The sequence below is a fragment of the Malus domestica genome, chromosome 07 (assembly GCF_042453785.1).
Source record: "Malus domestica chromosome 07, GDT2T_hap1".
Taxonomy (NCBI): domain Eukaryota; kingdom Viridiplantae; phylum Streptophyta; class Magnoliopsida; order Rosales; family Rosaceae; genus Malus; species Malus domestica.
Genome location: NC_091667.1, coordinates 2382640 through 2406276, shown reverse-complemented (window position 1 = coordinate 2406276; position 23637 = coordinate 2382640). Strand labels below are relative to the sequence as shown.

Here is a 23637-nt window from a genome sequence, read left to right as displayed (position 1 = left end):
AACAATTTTATTTTTGTAGATGAAACGACTAATTCGTTTGACTTAATTATTTTGGTGAACATATTCAAATATTTCTAATGTTCATCAATTGACTTTGAATAAATGAGAACATCATCAATGTAAAGATTGATATTTCATTCATTATGTTTTGGAATTCACTGGGACTTTTAAAGGAAGGGTTCTCCATTTTTTTGAAAAAAATGATGACTAGTTATGAGGTCTACATCACATCGAACTTCAACGATCCACACCGTTTATTTTTCAAGTTGGACCTCATAGATCATCCTTACAATATATTAGTCGATAAAAAATATTTGAGACATCTAATTGAGTTCAAAAAATTTGACGAACACTTTACTCTATAAGAAACAATAAAATTTCATTATAATAATTAAATAGATAAATGGTTTCAGATTAAATTGATTTTTTGTAATGATAATCTACAAATTGAGGCTTACAAAAGAGACAGTTCAGATCGTTGAAATTCGACGTGAAGTGAGCCGTACAACAAATCCTCATTTTTACCCAAAAATGAGGATCCATTTGAATAAAGGGCTTGTATAAGAATAAGTGCAATGCTCTTTTCTTTTCTGACTTACATTTTCATATCGAACAAAAGTTTTGTAAAACTCTTTTCGTTAAAGCTTCAATTCTGAACTTGCACTGTAGTGCTCTATTACCTGGATAAATTTTTTCCAATCAATGAAAGTTCTGCTACCTTGAGCTTCTTGAGATATACTATGATTAGTCGTTCTCTCATAATAGCTGGTATATGTAAAGCTAATAAGCCATACATCAATGGTAGGGCTCACAATACATCAACTATCAAATAAAGACCCCGCATGTCACTTGTGCTTTTGACAAACAAAAAATTTCTTACTTCTCCCTAAACTTGCAACAGTTATTTGCTAACTTTGAAAAAATAAAAAAACCACCACAAGATTTGTTTTCTATTAAAAAAACTAAAATACTAGTCAAAAAGAGAGAAACACATGCACTGCCTATCCGAGAAATTTTTCAACATACCAGAAACACAAGGTACACAACATATCATAATACAACTATACAACTAGAATGATACTGAAAAATAGCTCTCCTCTTCAATTACGACACTTGTTCTGAGTAGATGAAAAATTTCTCCACATACCCATTTCCATCTGGCACAGAACCAAACTAACAGTTGATAGCGGAGTTAACAAATGGGCAAAGTGAGACGCAAGACAACCAGTGGAGGTTTTGAGAGTGGGATTTCTGTTGAAAAACATGCAAATAATAAGCCGAGAATAAAAGCATTGAGAGTGTCCCAGCAGCAACTTCATTAACGAGAATGGAGTGACTTCACACTTCAATTTTATCGTCGTGCACTAGCATTTTCGTAGCCATGATCAAGTTATTCAATGGAGAATCAATGGACTAAAACAAGTTGGAAGAGTGCGGGAGAATAAAGAGCGTGAAATTTGCTTCCCTCTTAATTCCGAAACAATTTTTTGCTCCAGAACAATCCACCTTGATACTCTTAATAACATTGGTATGCATGCAAATGTCGTGCAATAACACCCAGCAACTATCACAAGATTCGCTAAAAAAAAATGCAACGGTTTAGTAGTTTCCTATCAAGGAAGGCATAAAAATGAAAGACACATGCCAACTACGTTGAGATCAAAAGTGTTTGTAGCAAAAGAGGCAACAAGAAAACGCCATTTCAGAAACCTAACCAAACTAGCATTTACTTAGCTATGCAGGCCTCTGAATACCAACACTAAAGCAGGACAATCAAAACATCATTAAGAATGTGAGAGGCAGCAAGACAGAGTCATTCGGATAACAAAATCAGTAACCGTCCGCATAAATGACAAACGTTGTTTATTTCTGATAACAACTCATTTAAAGGTCAAATTTCAAAAGTAATAGGTAAGATACCCATGGCCAAGAGAATTTTATTGTATCACAATGATACCATGCGTTGACGGAGAAACACCCAAAGCCCTCACTAACCTGCAGAAATTAAAAAGTCAAAATGTTATTTCCTAATAACCAAAGCGCAAGGAAACACCATGAGGCGAAGAATATTCAGTAGCACAACAAACAATGCTATATTGGCACTAATGGAAAGCCATATGGTAGATAGCTTTCAATCAGAGAAAGCAATGATAAATTTTCTAGCCTAGTAAAAAATATGGTTATCAGAGGTCGCACTTGGTGCGATGGTAAGTGCCTTCGCCCATGAGCGGTAGGTCTCGGGTTCGAGACTTGGGAGCAGCCTCTCCATAAATGGAGGTAAAGCTAGCCGACATTCACCTCTCCCAAACCCTGCGTAAAGCGGGAGCCTTGTGCACTGGGCACGACCTTTTTAGTAAAAAATATGGTTATCAACAAAGGTAGGTTAATTCCATCCTATTAGCTTATGGTCTTCAATCATTTTTGTGAAACCCTGTTTCTTGCCAACGCAACTAGTGCATTCATAGATGGAGGGAAAATGCTTATAACTCAGTGGACCTTAGGAAAGGTTAGTTAACTCAGCACTCACTTAACCAACTAATTATGATAAGACAAAAACAAATTATTTTAACAAACACTGAAAGCATGATAATAATCAAATGGCTACGAGATTTCTGATTTGGCTGATGTCTTGAAAGGTGATTCTTAAAAAGTGACCTGAAAAGCCAATAGCTCAAATCATTGGATAGAGTGTGAAGGGAAGGCGCCGGGGGGCAAAACTATTATCCACTCTTTTCCTAAATAGCGGATCGTCTACATTAGAGAAGTACAGATATTCATATTTGACAACTTTTAAGAGTTAAAAAAAAAAAAAAAGATAAGCTCGCAAAGACATAATAGTATTAACTTAAAAGAAATTGCAAAAGTGTTGTTGAAGGATAAAAATGTTGCCAATTCAATGTACTAACTAAACCAACGTTATTGCATACCAAATGATGACATTTGGGCCTGTAATTCTGGCCCTCTTTCAATATACCAAAATTTTACATTCAGAAAAAGGTTTATGACCAATTTGAACAGAAATACATTAAAAAGGGGTTGAAACTCAATCCAGCCTAGAACTATATGCAAAGTGAACAGAAGATCAATCAGTAAGGAATACATTGAAGTCTTATAGGGATATGTGGAATAGCCTAACAGCCCTGACCCAAATTAAACCAATCAGTTCAAAACTAAATCAGGCTCTAATGCAGGAAAATAAGACACTAGGTTGAATATAAGGAGTATAGGCTATGTTTGAGTGAGGGCTGCCAAGTTCCAAGGGATTGAGACCAAGTTAGTATGGAATGGATCACAAAAGGAGAGGAAGAGAGAGAAGAGAGAGAAAGAAGGGGGGGGGGGGGTGGGGTTTGGTTCAAGGGATTTGCAAATCCTCTCACATGCTTTTGTAATGGTCCTGGAGGGCTTTTATAATCCCTCCTATCTAACATTTTGTGATCAATTTCTTAATAACTCAACTTCAATCCCTTGGGACTTGGAAATCCCTGACCCAAACATAACCTATAACATCTAATCTACTCTATAATGTGATTACATAGAATACTGAAAAATCCAACATAAAACATTTTTCTTTTTTCCACTTCATCAATTTCAAATCTGTATGCAACTTTATTCTTAAAATCAACAACATGACAAGTTCAATCAAGCCAAATAAGACAGGCGGAAAAGTATTTCTCCACAACGATTGTTCCTTTTTACCAATGCAAATAAATGCAGCAAAATACACACAAAACAAACGGTCCGCAGAAAATCAAGATCCCATCTTCAAGCAAACAAAGGTGAAACATTGTTTAAAATAGTTAGATTTCTACACTCTTCAAATCAAATCCCTCTCACACAATATTTAGATTACTACACCCTCTTCAGGTTCCCATCTAATCAAATCTACAAAATTACTACACAACCTTTAGATTAGACAAGCAAGTAAAACCCATCATCAAATCAACAAATATTTACGAAAAGATACAAAATTGAAGCATCCACTGACCGAAAATATATACTTTGAAATGTTCTCACACAACAACCCAAAATAAAATAAATATCACCCGGTAACCCATTTTGAACCACAAATAAATAAGGAACATAAACTGCATCTGTAATCAGAAAATTTACAATGACCCAATTGAAAAAAAAAAAAAAAAAAAACCCACATTTATCGAATTTTTAACAAACGAATCCTTTACCCATAAAATGAAGAAGAAAAACAATCCAAAAATTGAATGAAAATTTAAAAAAAAAAATTAGGAATATACCATTTGTACGATCGAGGTCAATGGCCATGCTCCTTGGCGTGCTTGGCGTGCTCGAGGTGGCGGCGCTCCTCGGGAAGAGCGACGAGGTAGGAGAAGATCATGCCTCCGAAGCAGACATGGAGGAGAGGATCGACGGAGCTGGTCTGGATGTACTTGGCGTGGTAGTTGTCCAAGCCTCTCTGCACAGCCTTCTTGGCGTAATCGACGGACAGCATCGGCTTAATGTGGTCGGGCAATTCCTTCACCTTCAACCCCTTGATCTCGTTGTAGAATCTCCTCATCGCCATTGTGGTGATGCACTCGACAGAGAGTGAATTGAAAAACCCTAACCCTAGAAATCGAGAAAGACTTGAGAGAAGAAATGATGGGATTTGGTTGGGGGAGGGGGGGGGGGGAGTGGGGGAGGTAGCCGGTGATGGAGACTCTGAAAGGAAAGAGTTTTGTACGATAACGTACCATTTGTTTGGGTTTGGGCCCAAGACACTTTGGGCTTTTTTCCTCACGAGATAATGATTCAAATTTAACAAATTGAAATTCGTTAAACAACAGCCATTCGTTTAACCTCTTCCTTTTTTTAGTTTTCCCCTTTCTTTCTTCGTGCTACTGTTTTCCCACCATTCTCGTTTCCAATTTATTTGATATTTCCAACTTACACTTTATTGAACCCACTCTGTCCTTGGATTAACTATTATATGCTTTCTATACCATGTTCTCCCTTTATCTTCACACCCCTCATCCACCATCGATCTTTATTGTTTTCGGCTTCTTTCTCTCTGACTTCACTCCATCCTTCATTGATTTTTTTCCAAATTCGGTATGCAATAACATTTGACCACAATTTGTTGTGGTTCATTAGTAAGGTGGGTTCCAGTGTTCACACCGGCTCGAGTGTTCGCACCACCTCCTTCCCTCAGTCTGCTTGTGTTAGTAATGTTACTTGTTAGAACCCAACACACTTGAACACACTCATAATTGAAAGCAACAAATAGTGTGTCAAGCACATAACAATCAACAAAATTTCAACAAAATAACCACCTTGAATAGGGAGTATGAAACTTTACAAAGCACAAAAAATGTCTGGCGGCTCCAACGCTCAAATGATAAGTTTTGGAGACACAAAAATAACCGACATGGTTGTGTGCCTAGTTATTCGACTTCAATTATGAAATATGTATACATTGAACTTTATTCAGTACAGATTTATAAAATGGACTTGTATCTAATTTGCCCCAGAAACTAACATAGTTGTATTAAAAAAAAATTAAAAAGAAACTAGTAAACAAACAAGAGATCTTCTCCAGTGAACATGTATGTCCATTGTCCACACATTATTTGCACTTTTTTTTTTTTTTTTTGTGTTGGATCAATTTCAACAGTTGGTGTTAAAATCTTAACATATGTTACAACCGGGTCTTTCAGAACCTGAAAGTTGCCCAACTCTTTCCCTGCTTCTCCCCAAAAATTGTTGGGAGCCTTTCTTTGCCTTGTCATTGGTCTATTTGGGCTTTTTATTTTAAGATGTCACGAATAAGGGTGGGTTTTAAAAAATCGAAAACCAAAAGAATCGAACAAAAAACCGAACTGAAGTCGAAAAATCGAACCGGTTGGTTCAGTTTCAATTTCAGTGGTTCATAACCTCTTTCCGTCCAGGTTGAGAGTTTGCTTCAAGCCAACTTGACAACAGGTTTTGTGTTGCTATTTGAATAAGTAAACTATTTATAAATATCCTAGATCTTCTTCCTCCTCCTCGACTCTATCTCCCCATGTCTCAATCTCTCACCTCTCGTCACATCCCTCTCCTCCATCATCTCAGCCTTTTTTCCAAACCCAATTTCTGGTCCCCCCCCCCCCCCCCCATTTCCACATCACAGACAGATTCAATTATTCTGCTTGGCTAGGTCTGTTCACTTCTGCGACTCTCTGCAGCCACCGTATCCACCCTGCCTCTGTGTGAATTTGAAATTTTCATTTTCCCCAATTGTTTTAAAAATAATTGGTTTCGTGGGCCATCATTTCTACAGAAAAGGTAATGCTAGGAAGACCAAATTTTGAGACTAAATTTGCAAACTAAATAATGTGTCACCAATAAGAATAAGCATGTTTATCAACGTGCAAGTAATAAACCAATCATCAACTTTCATGTCATTTAGTTTTCAAAACTTTGTTCATAAATTTAATCTCCCTAGCATTACTCTTTTACAAAATGGTAAGTTCGTTTTAGATATGTTATTTGGTATTGGGATTTGACTAATTGTAATGATGCTCAAAATTCTACGTTTGCAGCAAAATTCTGTGATGAACTTGATTTACAAATTAAAAAGATAAAAAAATCCGAATCGAACCGAACCGAACCGAAAAATAACTGAAGAAAACCGAACCGAAATTTTGGTTTGATTTTCGGTGTTGGCGAAAAAACCGAACCGATTGAAATCAAACCTACCCCTAATCACAAACATTTATGGTCCGTTCTAGCATCTTATTCTCGTGTAATTAAAGGGTTAATTGCACATACACCCCCTGAAGTTTGTTGTGGTTTCATAAAACTCCTTTAGATTTTTAACATATCACAAACATCCTGATGTTTTAAAATCATTTCACAAACCTCCCTCCATGACTAAAAAAAAAAAACTAACAATCATAACAAAAGAAGTGAAAACACAAAAAAAAAAATCTTACTGTGTCAAAATATGTTTGACTACAAGTTTTGGTTAGACGATTGCTATCATAAAAAAAACCCTAATGATATTTTTTCACTGCATAAAACAACTCATTTATTGGAACACAGTCTATGGTGTGAAAACACATATTGGGGAACGAAGACATGAAAACACAAGCATATTTTTCCCTATATGCTTGTTTGTTTTGAAAAGTAAACTTTTATCAATTTATGCTCCAGATTAAAAAAAGAATTAGCAACCCCATCAAGAATATCCTCGTGAAGTGGCTCCTCGTCATTCTCCAGATTAAAGGTTGGTTTCACAAACCAAATTGAAGGAATGTTGGTCTCCTGAACCATGTCAAGAGATTAGAAGCCAAGCCATTGCAACAAACCAAGTTGTTGGCAATCAATCATTTTGAAGAAGTTGCTATAGTTGGGTTTTGACTTTTGGTTTGGATTTTGGGTATAATATGGGAAATATTATGTTTTGTTTTACATTTTCCTAAATCTGTCATGTTAAGTTTTATTTTGAATTGTTGCAATTTGTTATGGAAATGTTGGATTGTTTTTAAATCAGACGTGCTAAGTTTTATTTGGTTGTATATTACTTTAATGCTTGAAGCTCGCTCACCATTCAAATTCAATATTGAGTGATTAACTTCGGAGGCAAATCGAAAAGAGTACCGAGTGAAAAAGACTACTGTATTCAATGTAAGAGATTGGTGAAGTGGGGTGTTTGGCTACAAAAATATTAATTTTGCTATTTTAAGATTATTTTATACTGATGTCAACATAAAACTAATAGAACTGTAAAAGGAGGGTTTTGTGAAATGATTTTAAAATGTCAAAGGATGTTTGTGATGTGTGAGCAGGTTTTGTGAATACAGAAAAACCTCAGGGGGTGTATGTGTAATTAACCCTGTAATTACTTTTTTAACAAACGATGTTATCTACACTAAGGAGGAGAGGGTGGCTTATCCTCACAATGGGCTAGCAATAATGTGGTTCAAATTCACTTTTGGCGAGAATCGAATCTAAGACATCTCACTTACAAGTGAATAACCCTGTAATTACTTAACAAACTTAATCAATCTCAATTAACAATCTTAATTGAGTTTAGGCTTTAATTATTTTAAATTAATTTAACTTAATCCTTTTTTGTTTTCCCAATACTTAAGCTTATCAATGTGCGATCCAAGGTGATAGTTAGAAAGGTAGTGGAGAATTATAACTCTTACTAATTGATTATAAACTAAAACCTTCACACAATTCTCCCTTCCTTAGGGCTTTCCACAAGCCATGAATGACTCTTAGTAGGACATCATGGATACACAAGGTAAGTAGAAAAAGGCAGAGAATGCACAGTCTGTGGTGGTGGCTCGAGGGATTCTGGGAAGGCAAGAGGCAGTGACATAGTCCTAACTAATACCAAGGTTTCAATCGGGGCTAGCTAGCGACGCTTAGCGAAGTCTGGAATCGAGACGAGTCCGACCTAGCGTCATTTAAGTTAGTCCCTTGCTACGCCATACACAGGACTAAACTGACTGTATTCCAATCCTGTCCAGTGAATACTAACGATGTCAAACAAACGCCCCCTAAATTTATTACTAAAGAAGTGCTACTATTCGCATCCATATATCTTATTTCTCCACCCACTTCGAATAAAATATTTTGGTTACAAAATTGCCCTCTTGCAAAATGACTTTAAACGACCTAAACAAAAGAATTTTGACAAAATAAGACCCAAAAAAAAAATCTATCTATAAATCATTATAATTTAATTTGAATATTAAATATAAAGAAAAAGTTTAGACAAAAAGGAGGAAGAATACTAGCAGAACTTTGCCCAAATCGTCCCCTACATCCCCTTCCATTCCTTTTCTTCTTCTTCCATATCCACCAAGACGACCACTGCTCAATATTGGTGCTTTATGCCATCCTCCACTTCTTTCGTGCGAAGATAAAACTTATAGCTAAAAGACCTACAACGAACACACGAACTCGTAACTTGCAAGCCAACCTCCTGCAGATCCGAGAAGACCCGCGTGACTCCGACTGAAACGTCTCGCCTTCTCCATACGCCGCCCACGCGACAGCTTCTCTCGTCCAAATCCAACCCATGACAACCTTCTCCAGCTGGGATCCAAAGGGAAATTTTCAAAATGCTATGAAGTCTCAAGCTTTTTTCAATATGATATCACCGAAAAAAAATTCCACTGATAAGGAGTACTAGACCACCCACCCAATTCATGATTTGTTTCACAAATCATGAGCAGATTAAAGGAAAATAAATTTTCGATTGTTATTTTTTTTATTTATTGTTAAGAATTTAAAATATTTAGGTTATTTCAGGAATAATGATGGGTGTAGATATAGTATCTCATTTTTTTACTTTTAATAGTGGGTGACAAAATAAGCAGGGTGGGGAGATAAGAAAAGGGGTGGACATAGTAGGCACTCGTTAGTGAATACTCTTATGTACTTAGGCAGTTGCCTATAATTTGAAGTATAAAACTTAGGCACTCATTAATGAATATTCTATGTACTCACCAATGAGTAATGAATACTCATAGTACTTACTCACTCGTTAGTGAATACTTTATAGGGGTGTGATATCCACACACCCCATTTTACTTCTCACACACATTTTTAATTTTTGGTTGTCGGATCAGATGAATTGAAAAAGATCAGCGGACATAAATTATCAAAGGGTGTGTGAGAAGTAAAATGAGATGTGTGAATAGCATACCCCTACTTTATATACTCACTAATGATTAATTAATGATAATTTCTTACATGACTTGTTAATCCAATTTGAAACAATACAAAAATAACGAGTTTTGGGTAAACACGTTAATTAATGGATCAGTTTCGAATTACTGCAATGAATTTTTTTCTTTAAAAGAAAAAATAATAGTAATCTCAACACTGATAAACTAAACGTGAAAAATAATAATAATCACAACCTCCCTAGTGGAATCATAGAGGAAAGAGAAATGGGTTACACAGTATAAGAAAATCAAAGGATGGCCATGAGATGTGTTTACTATCAATGTGGGCATTTCAGACACAATAGTTGGGTGTATAAAGAAGTATTAGTTTTACTAGAATAAAATATGGGTGTAGAGAGACAAATTATGCCATCTCTATTAGGCATTGATTGAACCTAAAGCATGCCTCAAGCTGCCATCTTATCAAGTTTCTGCTGGACCGATCGAGGTAGATGGTTTCAAAATTCAAGAAACTCCTTGAAGTATATGCGTACTAAGTACTCTATGGGATATAATATAGGGAACTTTAACGAAAAGCACCCGGTACTGTTCACTTTAACGAAAAACCACATTTTTACACTAAAAAGTCAATCCTGGTACTATTCACTTTACCCTTTATTTTGTCATTATCATTAAAACTCAAAGTTTTCAAGCCATTTTCATTAGTTTTCATACTCAATTAATGAGCCAATTTGTGCTACGTGTGTGTGTATAAACCCAAGGCTAGTTCGGGTGAGAATTTTGAATAGGGCTGTAAATTGGGCGGGTTGGACGGGTTAGATGGTCAACTAACCCCAACCCAAGCTTCTCAATTCAGGTTTGCGATGGGTTCGGGTTCATGCGGGTTTATTTGAGTTTGGGTTTAAATTGGTTTCGGGCTTACTCAGGTTGGGTTCGGTTCGTCCAAGTTTTTCGAGTCATTACAACACGGCATATGGGAGGGATTTAAAACCCCACATATTGTTAAATACACCTCATATAATTAATACACCCCACATTTGCTTTTTTAATTAAAATTTTGGGAAATTTTATTTAAACCCATGCAACCTCTTTTTACACCCAACTTAAAATTTTGAATGTTAATTTTCTATTTTACCGTATTGCATAATTACTATTAAGTACAAAATAAAATTAATAATAAAACTCAAATTTATCAATAAACCCAAACACTATAATTAAACCATACGATCATTCTTTGTTTATACTACGTTCATTCTGACTAAAACCCTAATAGCTCTCATAGAGAAAAATAAGTTTTTCTATTGATGGATGATGATTTTGAAGTTTTGAATCCTCCAACCAAGGTATGACTCAATTTATGATTTTTTTGTTCGTTCGATTTCAAATTTTTAGAGTTTAGAAGATGAGTATTTTGGTTATAATTCTACTTAGATAAAGGAAAGCTAAAGTAAGAATCTCGTGAACAAATATGGCAAACTACAGCTAAGATTTCTTGAACGAAATGATGAACTTACACCGTAGCAGAACCTATCGAGGAGGTATAAGCATGTGCCTTTCCTATCAGAATATGAGGATTGTTGTTCACCTGCTATATGGGACATGCCTTGGGTTTCATAGCAAACACGAAATTTACACAAGCTCGAAAATCTACTTAACAATAGTGAAAGTGGTACTTGGTTTTGAGAGAAACTACATCCTCATCTCCCACAAGATTTGAGACTTTGGCCATCACTTCTTTGGGGAATAATGAAGGATCCACATCTTGTTCAGCCCAACTGCCAAGCCAAAAAAATGAGAAGATCAGAACTTCCGAAATCAACAGATGAATTATGTGTCCACTCCTTGGAGTTTCTTAAACCAAATTTCCATGGATTTCTTGTTCTTTTTCGAATCGTAAAACGTCATAGGGTAGATAAGCAAGCCAACATAAGTTCCATACCCAGAAACACCATCAGCAATAGCAAGAACTCCCCCAGCGGTCTGCAAAGGCCATCCTATTGAATTGGGTGTAAAAATAAATTCACATATTGAATTGGGTTTATGGGGGTATATTAGGTATTAAATTTGGGTTTAAAGAGATATTAATAATTTAGTTAAAAATCAAATGGGTGCAAAGAGTAAGTTGGGTGTATAAATAAGTTAAATGGGTTTAAATAAAATTTCCCTAAAATTTATCTTAAAACACACCCCACATACTTACACAATACCCTCACATCCCATATTCTCAACATACAACTTACATTTTCCACATACATCCCACATTCTTCAAATCGTTGATGCAAACACATAAGGTCATCCAAAAGCACCATCGGTGTGATTCCGGAGTTTTTCTAATTTCTCTTTTGGAGTGATTTCAATACACTTTTGTCTGATGGTTGCCAAAGGCCGGAGTGAGTCCCGATCTCTTCTACTCCTATATGCCTTCATAGTGTTCTAAATACTATTGTCCTACGTCACTAATTAGTTATTATTAAGACGATGTGATGCCAACAATTGTTTGATCCCATTTGCTCCATGGAAAAAGGAGGAAGGCCGTGGGTATTCGGCATCACAAATTGAAGTGAAATGGTGGTTTAGGCTCTGCATAATGACTGAGAAGAGAAACAGTTGTTATCTAGGGATTGTATGATTCCAATTTAGGAGTTGTAAAATTAGGTAGTTTCATTATTAGAATTTAGAATTTAGGATTGTCAATTAATAAAATCTGTGTTTAGGGATGACAATTTAATCCGTCAAACTTGATCCCCGCAGGTAACCGATCCAAATGGTTCGGTTTTGGGGATCAAATTTCGAGTTTTTTACGGTTATGGATAACCGTTGGGTAAATTGCTTGGTTTCGGGTTCAGTTATGGTTATAGGGGTATCCACTCCGAACCCGTACCCGAACCCGCCCCGTTTTTATTTTCTAATAAAAATTATAAGATTTATTATTTATAATTTTTTATAAAAGAATGAAATCCCAAAAGTCTTGAAAACGTAGCTTCAGAGATGTGAAAGGGGCTTATTTGCAGCTAGGTCTTAGAACTTAAAAAAAAAAAATTAAAGAAAGGGGAAGGAGCGTTGGGGAAGAGGGGAGCGGCCAGAAAATAGAGAAGTACGAAGGAGGGGAGACGAATGGCAGGGAGCTTAGGGTTCGAAGTTTGAAGTCTACACACTACGGAAGAACTCAAAAGCTTTTAAAGTGTGCACACTACGTTTTCTGGAATTCATGCCTATACTAATCCAAGTAAATCATCTAAACATGCGGAGGACGGGAGGAGCCCAAGCAAATTCTAGATAATCTTCACAAAACCATAAAACAAAAATGAAAAATATATGGTATGTCTGGTAGGCATAACTGAATTTTTCTTGCTACACAACATATACCACTACAACAAAAATGAGCACTGCACACAATAAATTATTTGTGCCCTTTGAGGCCAAAAAGCACCAACAATTGTGCTCATAGACCAATAGCAACAGTACAGCTACTATCTTTGTGTCTGTGCCCTCTATGGGCGTCACCATTGCTCAGAGGGCACAATACTGAGTTCTGTGCTCATGATGTTTGCACAAATAAAGGGTGTGTTGTGCCTACGTTCTGACAAAGTTGTCAGACTACCATTTCCAGCCATGTTGGCACTTAAAATGTAATTGTGCCTGCATGAATTAAATATTAAAAAAAAAATCATAACTTGAAAAATTGAAACTGAAATTGAGGTTTTTTTTTTGTCATAAAATGTAGAAAGCCTACAATACATTCTCAATCTCACAAACATATATTGTAATGTTACATATTTAATCTCTAATGCAAAAAGAACTTGAAAGCAGACATTTTTGGATAGATGCATCTTCCCCAGCAAGCCTTGCACGTCATCGAATCTCTGCTGCTCCATAAACGAATTAATGAAGATGATCATCAAGAGAAGATCTTCCATTTCTGTTTAAGTATTCCTTCAAATAGTTTTTCCCTATCCTCCTACACAACAACATTAGTAAACACAATAATTTAATGATTATAGTAATGTAAAACAAGATAATTTTAATACATAAGAATAGAACCTCCAACAATATGCAATTGGAATATAAGTTTTTCCACTATAAGAACATCACCGTACCTTGAAATTCTGGACATCAGTAAGTGGATAAGCAAGACAAAAGTTGATACTTACAACAATAAAAGTTGATAATTATCCTAAATAATGTCATTTTGGCCTACAAGAGATCGCAGACCAAGTCACATTTTCACCAAGGATGGGAAGTTCATGAGTTGGAGGGCAAACATATTTCATAGTGGTCAGAGAAAGTAAACTTCAGAAAGAAAAAGAAATGTGCAAGGTTTTGAAAGGATAGATGTACATATGTCTCACCTGGCTTGCAACAAGGAGAACTGCATTGGCATTTTCTTTCTTGTAATTTATCTAAATGTGTTTTTGTCCCATTGCAACCCGATCAATGTATGGCTTGGTATATTTCTTAGCTTCCTGCCATAACACAGAAATGCCATAAGAAAGAATTTCATCCACCAAATCCATATATTTAAAAAATTTCTCTTGAGGGGCTCACCTAAATGTAAGGATCTGCCATATTTTATGCCTTGAAAACAAGTGGTCATATAGAACTCTTTGATGAACGATATACATCAGCAGTTTTTGTAGTGACTAATCAAATGTTTGGTTCAAGATAGGCTTTAAATTCCAAAGACTGTTTCTTCAACCTTGGGATCCAGTTCTTCAAATTAAAAGAGGAAGAATTAGAAAGGTTGCCAACTTGGTTCAATATCTCAAATAGAAAAGTTGACTATACACTAATTGTTCAGAAAAGAGGAAGATGTCAAACACCAAAGCTGAGTTTAATGACTTCAGAATTTATTAGTAAGATAGGCTCTTGCTGCTTTATGCTCCTCTTCAGAACTCGAGTTTTGAAACTCAAATTTTGCCACCTGATCCCATAAAACACAACTCGTGTCTCACTTTGTATTTTGTATTATATGAAGAAGGGGATAACATACTGTTCTAATTCTTTCAACGATGATCCCAGCCCAACCCTTACCATGAGCTTTCATTTTTAAGGCCTGAGGACAAACAAATAAATGAATACTTGGCTATTCCAGTTTATTCACCTGGCAAGTGAAGATCTTTATTGGAGAAGTTTAACGAATAAAGTTTGGAATATCACAGACACACCTTTTCAATTCCCAGATTGAAGGTTGGTCTTACAAGCTCATTCCAGTAAGTCACAATGTACGTCTGCACATAAATACTTTGTCATGAAATTAGACTGACATTGTTATCCAACTAATCTGCGTGGATTTACCTGAAAATAGTCTACATGAACTCCAAATGTATGTGGAAGCCATCCTCCATGGACCTGATCATGAGTCACAGCAGGATTAAACTATTGGTAGTATGGTGAACTTAATTTTAAAGTACTTGTAAATGGTAACAAGAACATGATACGCTTCACTGTTATTCAAGCTTAAAAGTTTGCATATGATTAATAAGAGACGGGGCCATAACAGAGTCCACCTTTAGGCAATTGATAAATTTACTAATTGACTAGTCTCACTAAAAGAGGCAAAGACACAAGAATTAAACCTAAAGTGATAACAACAACAGCAGGCATTAGAAAATTATAGCATTACCATTTCCTTACCTCAGTCAAATCTTCAAATATCGAAGAAATCCCAAACTTCTCCTTCACCATTTCTTCCTGAGATATCAAAAAAACTAATACCATATAGCAAGCGATAGTTTCAGGTAGCAAATAAACGGACAACAAACCTCTGCAACTTGAAGATCATGTTCAGTTTTCCGAATTCCAGTCTTCTGTTCATCATTTACTTTTCGAAGCTGAAAAAGAATAGAAAGATTAAATTGGCCAATTAAATTACACTAAAGTCTACTTTTACAAAGAAATTTTGCACCCATGGAAAATTAAACTTGATTACAGATTGTCTAGTTGTATACACCATGTAGGACCTTGATCGCAGAACTCCACAATGAAGGGATATCTGATCTACAACTCCACAGATATTTAAAAGCTTTCAGAACTAATCAAAACAATTCAAAATAACATCAAATCCTAAGAGAAAACAACTTCTCTTAAAAACACGCGATTACTAAAAGAAATAATATTGTATATCCATGGCACCTGAACAACCAACACACGTTTACAAGTATACAATCGTACTTTAAAAATGAAAAGAGATAAAGATGAAAACACTAATCATCCTCTTCCTCTTCCTCTTCTCTTACCTCTCATTCTCTCCCTCCTCCTTCCAAGTCGCCGACTCCCAATTCGAAGGCTACGGCGACGAAATAAATGAGGACAACGACGACTACTCCTCACTCCCTCTTCCGACTCGCACCCGCCTTTTCCTCACCACCGCCTCCTAACCCAACTCACCTTCTGATCTCTCCCTACCAGACCCGATTCCGAACCCGATTCCTGATTCGAACTCATCATGCATCCATCTTCCCAAACCTTCCTTCACCAGCTTCATGTATTGGGATGAAGATGAGTTCAAATACCTCCCACTCGAACCCTAGAAACTGCCCTTCGATGACCCCTCAGTTACCAAAGCTGCAATTACCTCCTCCGATTCTGATTCCGAACACTCCGCCGATCCCAACCCCCCGCCGCTCCGAGATCCTTTCTTGTGGAGATCGTGTGCGCAGGGTTCCTACCAAGGTTTTCTGGCGACGATGGAACTCAAGAGCCTCCCCGATTTGATTTGGGGAAGTTAGTGAGAGAAAGGGGGTTGGAGAGAGAGAGAGAGAGAGAGAGAGAGAGAGAGAGTCTAAAGGAGGCAGAGAGAGATGAGAGAACGAGAATGAGGGGTGCGGTGTGGGTGGGTTAAGGGGAGAGAGGGAAAATGGGGTGTGGGCCATAAGTTTATGACAAATAATAAAAAACAAATAATTGTGCCCTTAGATGTAAAATATAGGCACAATAATATATTTGAGTTCATTTTTTTAAACAAAGTTGTCATAAAATGTGTTTGTGTCCATTTCTTTTGATATTGGGCACAATATGTAGTGTCCTTTATTGAATGGGCACTGTTTTAATCTTTTTGTGTTGAAAGACACACAAATCCCTCAATTGTGTCCATAATTTTGTGCCCAAAGGCCATTTTTGTTGTAGTGTACGTATACATAAATATAGTCATAAAATATTGAGCCAATCACACAAATTTTCTGACAACTGATTCCCAGCACAACATCAATGGGTAGCTTAGGCCATCTAGACATACTGGACATACTGCCTCAATTCACTCTACAAACATCAAATTTCAATTCAACAATTCAGTGACAGCTGCTTGATCAGTTAATTGGCTTGAAATACAAGCTCCAAGGAAAATGAAAGAAAGATATTCCGTTTGGTAGTTACTGAAGTGAAACGTCGATGCATATCATATTCCTTTCCCAAAGTATGGCCTCAGTTAACCTAGCTACCATCCAAATGGAGCCATGCAAACAAATGAAAGTGTACTATATAAAAACCTAAAGCGTACCTCGAGATGCCCTCTTATCAAGTTCCTCCTGGAACGATTGAGGCAGACGGTTTCCACAACTCTTTGATGCTTCTGCCTCGCTATCTGTTTGTAGTTTGGAATTCCATCTTAATGTTAAATACAAATACAAAATAATTAAATATATATATAAAACATTAAGACAATTAAACAACTGCGTAGTCAGCAAACATATTTCCAACACAGAGTAATTAAGCTAACACACCAATTTACGCATACACTAATCTATGTAATTCATCTAAACATGAGGAAAAGCCAAAGCAAATTTCAAATAATCTTCACCAAACCATAAAAGAAAAATGAAAAACTATGTTAGTATAGCAGGCACAACTGAATTTTTCTTGCCACACAATAGAAACATAGTCATAAACTATTGAGCCAATTCCACAAATTTTCGGGCAACTGATTCCCAGCATATGGCAACGGGTAGCTTAGGCCAGCTAGGCATCCAAATGGACTCAATTAACCTACCATCCAAATGGAGCCAGGCAAACAAAAAGTTGTACTATATTAAAAATCTAAAGCAATCACTTAGTATTATAGTTTAGTGGTATTCTTCTTCACTTATAATTGAGAGATCTTAGGTTCGATTGAACCACATTATTGGTAGCCCATTGTGACGCTAAGGCCACTTCCTCCCGCTTACTGTGGATAATGTCATTTGTTCAAATAGAAAGAAGAAAAAGAAAAAACCTAAAGCATACCTCGAGCTGCCATCTTATCAAGTTTCTCCCGGACCGATCGAGGTAGATGGTTTCAAACTTCAAACTCCTTGAAGTACATGCGTACTATGTACTCTTTGGAGATATAACCAATTTGTGCTACGTGTGTCGGGAGAATGAGAGAGGGGGTCGGGAGGGAAGACGCCCAATTATTATTTTTTTTAATTTTTTAACATTTTTAATATTCACGTGGACCTCATATTGACACGTGGCATCCAATCATTATCCATGTGGGCGCCACGGAGAGACTTGACAGCCAGACTAACGGATTTACACTTTAGGTATTACTCTAGGACGGAAAAATTTCATGTACCAAATTTTGAAAACCACAAAACTTGAGGATAGTAAACTGAAATTTACCTATATATATATAAACCTAAGGCCAGTTCAGGTGAGGGTTTTGAATAGGGATGCAAATCGGGCGGGTTGGACGGGTTAGATGGCCAACCAATCCTAATCCAAGCTTCTTAATTCGGGTTTGCGATGGGTTTAGGTTCATGCAAGTTTATTTGAGTTTGGGTTTAAATTGGTTTCAGGCCTACTCAGGTTGGGTTCGGTTCGTCCAATTTTTTTGAGTCATTACAACTACGGGTGCAACTTGGGTGTAATATAAGCACTAGTGTATATGGGCTACAATCAGGTTAGATTGCATTCGGTTAAATGGGTTGGGTTGGACATGGACGGACAAATAATCAACCCAACTGAACCCAATCAATAAACGGGTTGAAATTGGGTTGGGTTCGGACATGTTTTAACTAAAAAAAATCCGCTTGTTTAGGTTCAAAATTGAATTGGACGTGAATGGGTTTGAATTGGCCTCACCCATGTTGCACCCCTAATTACAACACGGCATATGGGAGGGATTAGTTAATTACATGCCTTTAATATTTTGTGATTTCCTAATCCCTCCTATCAATATTTTGCGATCATTTTCCTTATAACTTGGTTTTCAATCCCATGACTTACAAAAGCCCCAATCCAAACATAACTTAAACCTAAAATTAAAAAGAAGCTAAGAATCACGCAGCAAAATGGGTTGGGTTGAAGATCACACGATTCGTGTTCGGAGACGGTCTCGGGGCAAACGGGACGGATGAAGGCATGATCGAGAAAAGAGTGAGAGCGCAAGCCATGGGATCTGAGCCGAGGAGAAGTCGTGCGTCGAAGAGAAAGAGAGATTCCGTTTTGTCAAATAGAAGAGACTGTGGCCTGTTTTGTTAGGGAAACATACCCATTTTCTAAACGGATTTATAAACGCAAACAAAATGCTTCCAATTTAGGAGTTGTAAAATTAGTTAATTTCATAATTAGAATTTAGACTTTAGGATTGTCAATTACTACAACCTGTGTTATACAAGATTCAATTTGTATCATGGATATTAGAGATTCGTGGTTTAATCAAGTCAAGTTCATTCATACGACGAAATCGGCTACAAAATTGGTTGATCCTCAATGAATTATTAGTTTCACCAGAACAAAATGTGGGTGTAGAGAGACAAATTATGCCATCTCTATTAGGCATTGATCGAACCCACCAACGAATCACTCTGGTGAGCAATTATTTCCGACTTCATCACACCGGCCGGCCAAAGGTGTCTTGTAATCATTCCAGAATCCAAACTAGACAACCGCAATATAGATATATATAGGTACCAGGAAGTGGTACTTTATAGTAAGACGAGTTCTACAAGACATAACACTACAGTGAGTGATGACACTTGTAAATATCTTGAACATAAATTATGACATAATTAATACAAGAAGTTCGAGATGACATAACACAACATAACGACTGGGACAAGTTCTATTAGACATAACACTACATAACGAGCGTGACAAGTTCTAGAAGACATAAGCAACAAACTTTCCTTCGTATCAAATTTCGTAGCCAAAGCGCGTTCTCAGCCATTCATCAATATCCTCAGGCTTCGTAGACTTTCCATCATATGAAATTCCATCACTTGGTGGTAGTCCAAGAATGATAATAGCTTCTTCAGAATCATCTTCGATTGCAACAACATCCTCAATGGGAATAGCCTCTTGTTCTTTTCCTTTGTCTTCTTTTTTGAACTTGAATTTGTCAGGGACGTCTATGCCTAGTAAATGGTGGTGGCCAAAGTCGCCTGTTCGTTTATGATCCCATTGCAAAATCGTATCAAGGCCCATAACGTAGGCAGAAATGAAATAATATATAAAACATTAGGACAATTACACAACTACGTACTCAGTGAACATATTCCCAGCACAAAGGGTAATTAACGAATTCATGCCTATACTAATCCAAGTAAATCATCTAAACATGCGGAGGACGGGAGGAGCCCAAGCAAATTCTAGATAATCTTCACAAAACCATAAAACAAAAATGAAAAATATATGGTATGTATAGTAGGCATAACTGAATTTTTCTTGCTACACAACATATATGTATACATAAATATAGTCATAAAATATTGAGCCAATCACACAAATTTTCTGACAACTGATTCCCAGCACAACATCATGGGTAGCTTAGGCCATCTAGACATACTGGACATACTGCCTCAATTCACTCTACAAACATCAAATTTCAATTCAACAATTCAGTTACAGCTGCTTGATCAGTTAATTGGCTTGAAATACAAGCTCCAAGGAAAATGAAAGAAAGATATTCCGTTTGGTAGTTACTGAAGTGAAACGTCGATGCATATTATATTCCTTTCCAAAAGTATGGCCTCAATTAACCCAGCTACCATCCAAATGGAGCCATGCAAACAAATGAGAGTGTACTATATAAAAACCTAAAGCGTACCTCGAGCTGCCCTCTCATCAAGTTCCTCCTGGAACGATTGAGGCAGACGGGTTCCACAACTCTTTGATGCTTCTGCCTCGCTATCTGTTTGCAGTTTGGAATTCCATCTTAATGTTAAATACAAATACAAAATAATTAAATATATATATATATATATATATATATATATATATATATATATATAACATTAAGACAATTACACAACTGCGTAGTCAGCAAACATATTTCCAACGCAAAGAGTAATTAAGCTAACACACCAATTTATGCATACACTAATCTATGTAATTCATCTAAACATGCGGAAAAGCCAAAGCAAATTTCAAATAATCTTCACCAAACCATAAAAGAAAAATGAAAAACTATGTTAGTATAGCAGGCACACCTGAATTTTTCTTGCCACACAACAGAAACATAGTCATAAACTATTGAGCCAATTCCACAAATTTTCGGGCAACTGATTCCCAGCATAATAGCAACGGGTAGCTTAGGCCAGCTAGGCATCCAAATGGACTCAATTAACCTACCATCCAAATGGAGCCACGCAAACAAAAAGTTGTACTATATTAAAAATCTAAAGCAGTCACTTAGTACTATAGTTTAGTGGTATTCTTCTTCACTTATAACTGAGAGGTCTTAGGTTCGATTGAACCACATTATTGGTAGCCTATTGTGATGCTAAGACCACTCTCTCTTGCTTACTGTAGATAATATCATTTGTTCAAATAGAAAGAAGGAAAAGAAAAAACCTAAAGCATACCTCGAGCTGCCATCTTATCAAGTTTCTCCCGGACCAATCGACGTAGATGGTTTCAAAATTCAAGAAACTCCTTGAAGTACATGCGTACTATGTACTCTTTGGAGATATAAACACTCAATTAATGAGCCAATTTGTGCTACGTGTGTGCATACACACACACACACACATATATATATATATAAACCTAAGGTTAGTTAGGGTGAGGGTTTTGAATAGGGGTGCAAATTGGGCAGGTTGGACGAGTTAGATGGCCAACCAATCCTAACCCAAGCTTCTTAATTTGGGTTTGCGATGGGTTCAAGTTCATGCGAGTTTATTTGAGTTTGGGTTTACATTGGTTTTAGGCTTACTCAGGTTCGGTTCGGTTCGCCTAACTTTTTCAAGTCATTACAGCTACGGGTGCAAGTGCCTTCGTCCATGAGCGGTAGGTCTCGGGTTCGAGACTTGGGAGCAACCTCTCCATAAATGGGGGTAAGGCTAGCCGACATTCACCTCTCCCAAATCCTGCGTAAAGTGGGAGTCTTGTGCACTGAGTACGACCTACAGCTACGGGTGCAACTCGGGCAGGATGGAAGATCAACCCATTCCTTGGGTATAATATAAGCACTAGTGTATATGGGCTACAATCAGGTTAGATTGCATTCGGTTAATTGGGTTGGATTGGGGATGGACGGACAAATGATCAACCCAATCAATGAACGGTGGGTTTTAACTAAAAAAAAATTCCTCTTGTTCAGGTTCAAAATTGAATTGGACATGAATGGGTTTGGATTGACCCCACCCATGTTGCACCCTTAATTACAACACGGCATATGGGAGGGATTAGTTAATTACATGCCTTCAATATTTTGTGATTTCCTAATCTCTCCTATCAATCCCATGACTTACAAAAGCCCCAATCCAAACATAACTTAAACCTAAAATTAAAACGAAGATAAGAATCACGCAGCAAAATAGGTTATGAATCCAAACCCTAACCCTAGATATAAATAAGGAGCATACCATATGGAGTCGCGGCCACTCTGCGGTTCACGGGAATGGAGAGTACGCGCTGGCGGATCACGGGAACGGAGAGTACGCGCTGGCGGATCACGGGAACAGAGTGTGCGCAGCGGAAGATCACACGATTCGGGTTCGGAGACGGTCTCGGGGCAAACGGGACGGATGAAGGCATGATCGAGAAAAGAGTGAGAGCGGAATCCATGGGATCTGAGCCGAGGAGAAGTCGTGCGTCGAAGAGAAAGAGAGATTCCGTTTTGTCAAATAGAAGAGATTGTGGCCTGTTTTGTTCGGGAAACATACCCATTTTCTAAACGGATTTATAAACGCAAACAAAATGCTTCCAATTTAGGAGTTGTAAAATTAGTTAATTTCATAATTAGAATTTAGACTTTAGGATTGTCAATTAATACAACCTGTGTTATACGAGATTCAATTGTATCATGTTGTTGTTGGATATTAGAGATTCGTGGTTTAATCAAGTCAAGTTCGTTCATACGATGAAATCGGCTACAAAATTGGTTGATCCTCAATGAATTATTAGTTTCACCATAACAAAATATGGGTGTAGAGAGACAAATTATGCCATCTCTATTAGGCATTGATCGAACCCACCAGCGAGTCACTCCGGTGAGCAATTTATTTCCGACTTCATCACACCGGCCGGCCAAAGGTGTCTTGTAATCATTCCAGAATCCAAACTAAACAACCGCAATATAGAGATAATATAGATATATAGATATAGATATATATATATATATATATGTACACACACACCAGCACTTTTGTAGTAAGATGAGTTCTACAAGACATAACACTACAATGAGTGATGACACTTGTACATTTCTTGAACATAAATAATAACATAATTAATACGACAAGTTCCAGATGACATAGCACTACACAACGACCGGAACAAATTCTAGAAGACATAACACTAGATAAGCAACAAACTTTCCTTCCTATCAAATTTTGTCGCCAAAGCTTTAGCCCCATTCTCACCCATTCCGCAATATCCTCAGGCTTCGTAGAGTTTCCATCATATGGAATTCCACCACTTGGTGGTTCAAAGTCATCATCATCGTCTTCACTAGTCATCATCTTCGATTATAATTCCATCCTCAATGGGAATAGACTTTTGTTCTTTTCCTTCGTCTTCTTTTTGAACTTGAATTTGTCAGGGACGTCTATCCCTAGTAAATAGTGGTAGCTAAAGT

At 37.0% G+C, this 23637-nt stretch overlaps 3 protein-coding genes across 4 annotated transcripts; all 3 read right to left on the bottom strand.

Annotated features, from left to right (window-relative positions):
- Positions 1 to 1760: 1760 nt before the first annotated feature.
- On the bottom strand, positions 1761 to 4741 carry LOC103438478 (uncharacterized). The gene is made up of 2 exons (XM_008377021.4): positions 4251 to 4741; positions 1761 to 1995 (listed from the first exon to the last, which is right to left on the bottom strand). Exon 1 carries the CDS (start codon positions 4535 to 4537, stop codon positions 4268 to 4270), a length of 270 nt encoding a protein of 89 aa, XP_008375243.1. The 5' UTR covers positions 4538 to 4741; the 3' UTR covers positions 1761 to 1995; positions 4251 to 4267.
- Positions 4742 to 13323: 8582 nt separating this feature from the next.
- Positions 13324 to 15862, bottom strand: LOC114825757 (uncharacterized). 2 transcript variants are annotated; one of them, XM_029104787.2, is made up of 9 exons: positions 15571 to 15862; positions 15404 to 15472; positions 15276 to 15332; positions 14937 to 14990; positions 14807 to 14869; positions 14632 to 14694; positions 14187 to 14351; positions 13991 to 14104; positions 13324 to 13599 (listed from the first exon to the last, which is right to left on the bottom strand). In XM_029104787.2, the coding sequence occupies exons 1-7, from the start codon at positions 15592 to 15594 to the stop codon at positions 14286 to 14288; spliced, it is 396 nt and encodes a 131-aa protein (XP_028960620.1). In that variant the 5' UTR covers positions 15595 to 15862; the 3' UTR covers positions 13324 to 13599; positions 13991 to 14104; positions 14187 to 14285. The 2 variants fall into 2 exon arrangements, with proteins under 2 accessions (XP_028960620.1, XP_070681348.1); XM_070825247.1 differs by lacking the exon at positions 14632 to 14694.
- Positions 15863 to 19497: 3635 nt separating this feature from the next.
- Positions 19498 to 22798, bottom strand: LOC103438533 (uncharacterized). Its single transcript, XM_029105107.2, has 3 exons — positions 22424 to 22798; positions 20665 to 20748; positions 19498 to 19999 (listed from the first exon to the last, which is right to left on the bottom strand). Exons 1-3 carry the CDS (start codon positions 22725 to 22727, stop codon positions 19752 to 19754), a joined length of 636 nt encoding a protein of 211 aa, XP_028960940.1. The 5' UTR covers positions 22728 to 22798; the 3' UTR covers positions 19498 to 19751.
- Between the last annotated feature and the right edge of the window lie 839 nt (positions 22799 to 23637).

Bases quoted from the DNA above. Each gene is read 5' to 3' on its own strand.
- LOC103438478 (XM_008377021.4), bottom strand. From the start codon at position 4,537: ATGGCGATGAGGAGATTCTACAACGAGATCAAGGGGTTGAAGGTGAAG.
- LOC114825757 (XM_029104787.2), bottom strand. From the start codon at position 15,594: ATGGTGTATACAACTAGACAATCT. The intron at 14,991-15,275 runs GTAAGGAAATGG...ACTCATGATCAG, and splicing joins TATTTGAAGATTTGACTGAG to GTCCATGGAGGATGGCTTCC. The intron at 14,695-14,806 runs GTGTGTCTGTGA...GTTTGTCCTCAG, and splicing joins TCAATCTGGGAATTGAAAAG to GCCTTAAAAATGAAAGCTCA.
- LOC103438533 (XM_029105107.2), bottom strand. From the start codon at position 22,727: ATGGGTATGTTTCCCGAACAAAACAGGCCACAATCTCTTCTATTTGAC. The intron at 20,749-22,423 runs GTATGCTCCTTA...AACTGCAAACAG, and splicing joins AGTGGCCGCGACTCCATATG to ATAGCGAGGCAGAAGCATCA. The intron at 20,000-20,664 runs GTACGCTTTAGG...ATAAACGAACAG, and splicing joins TGATGAGAGGGCAGCTCGAG to GCGACTTTGGCCACCACCAT.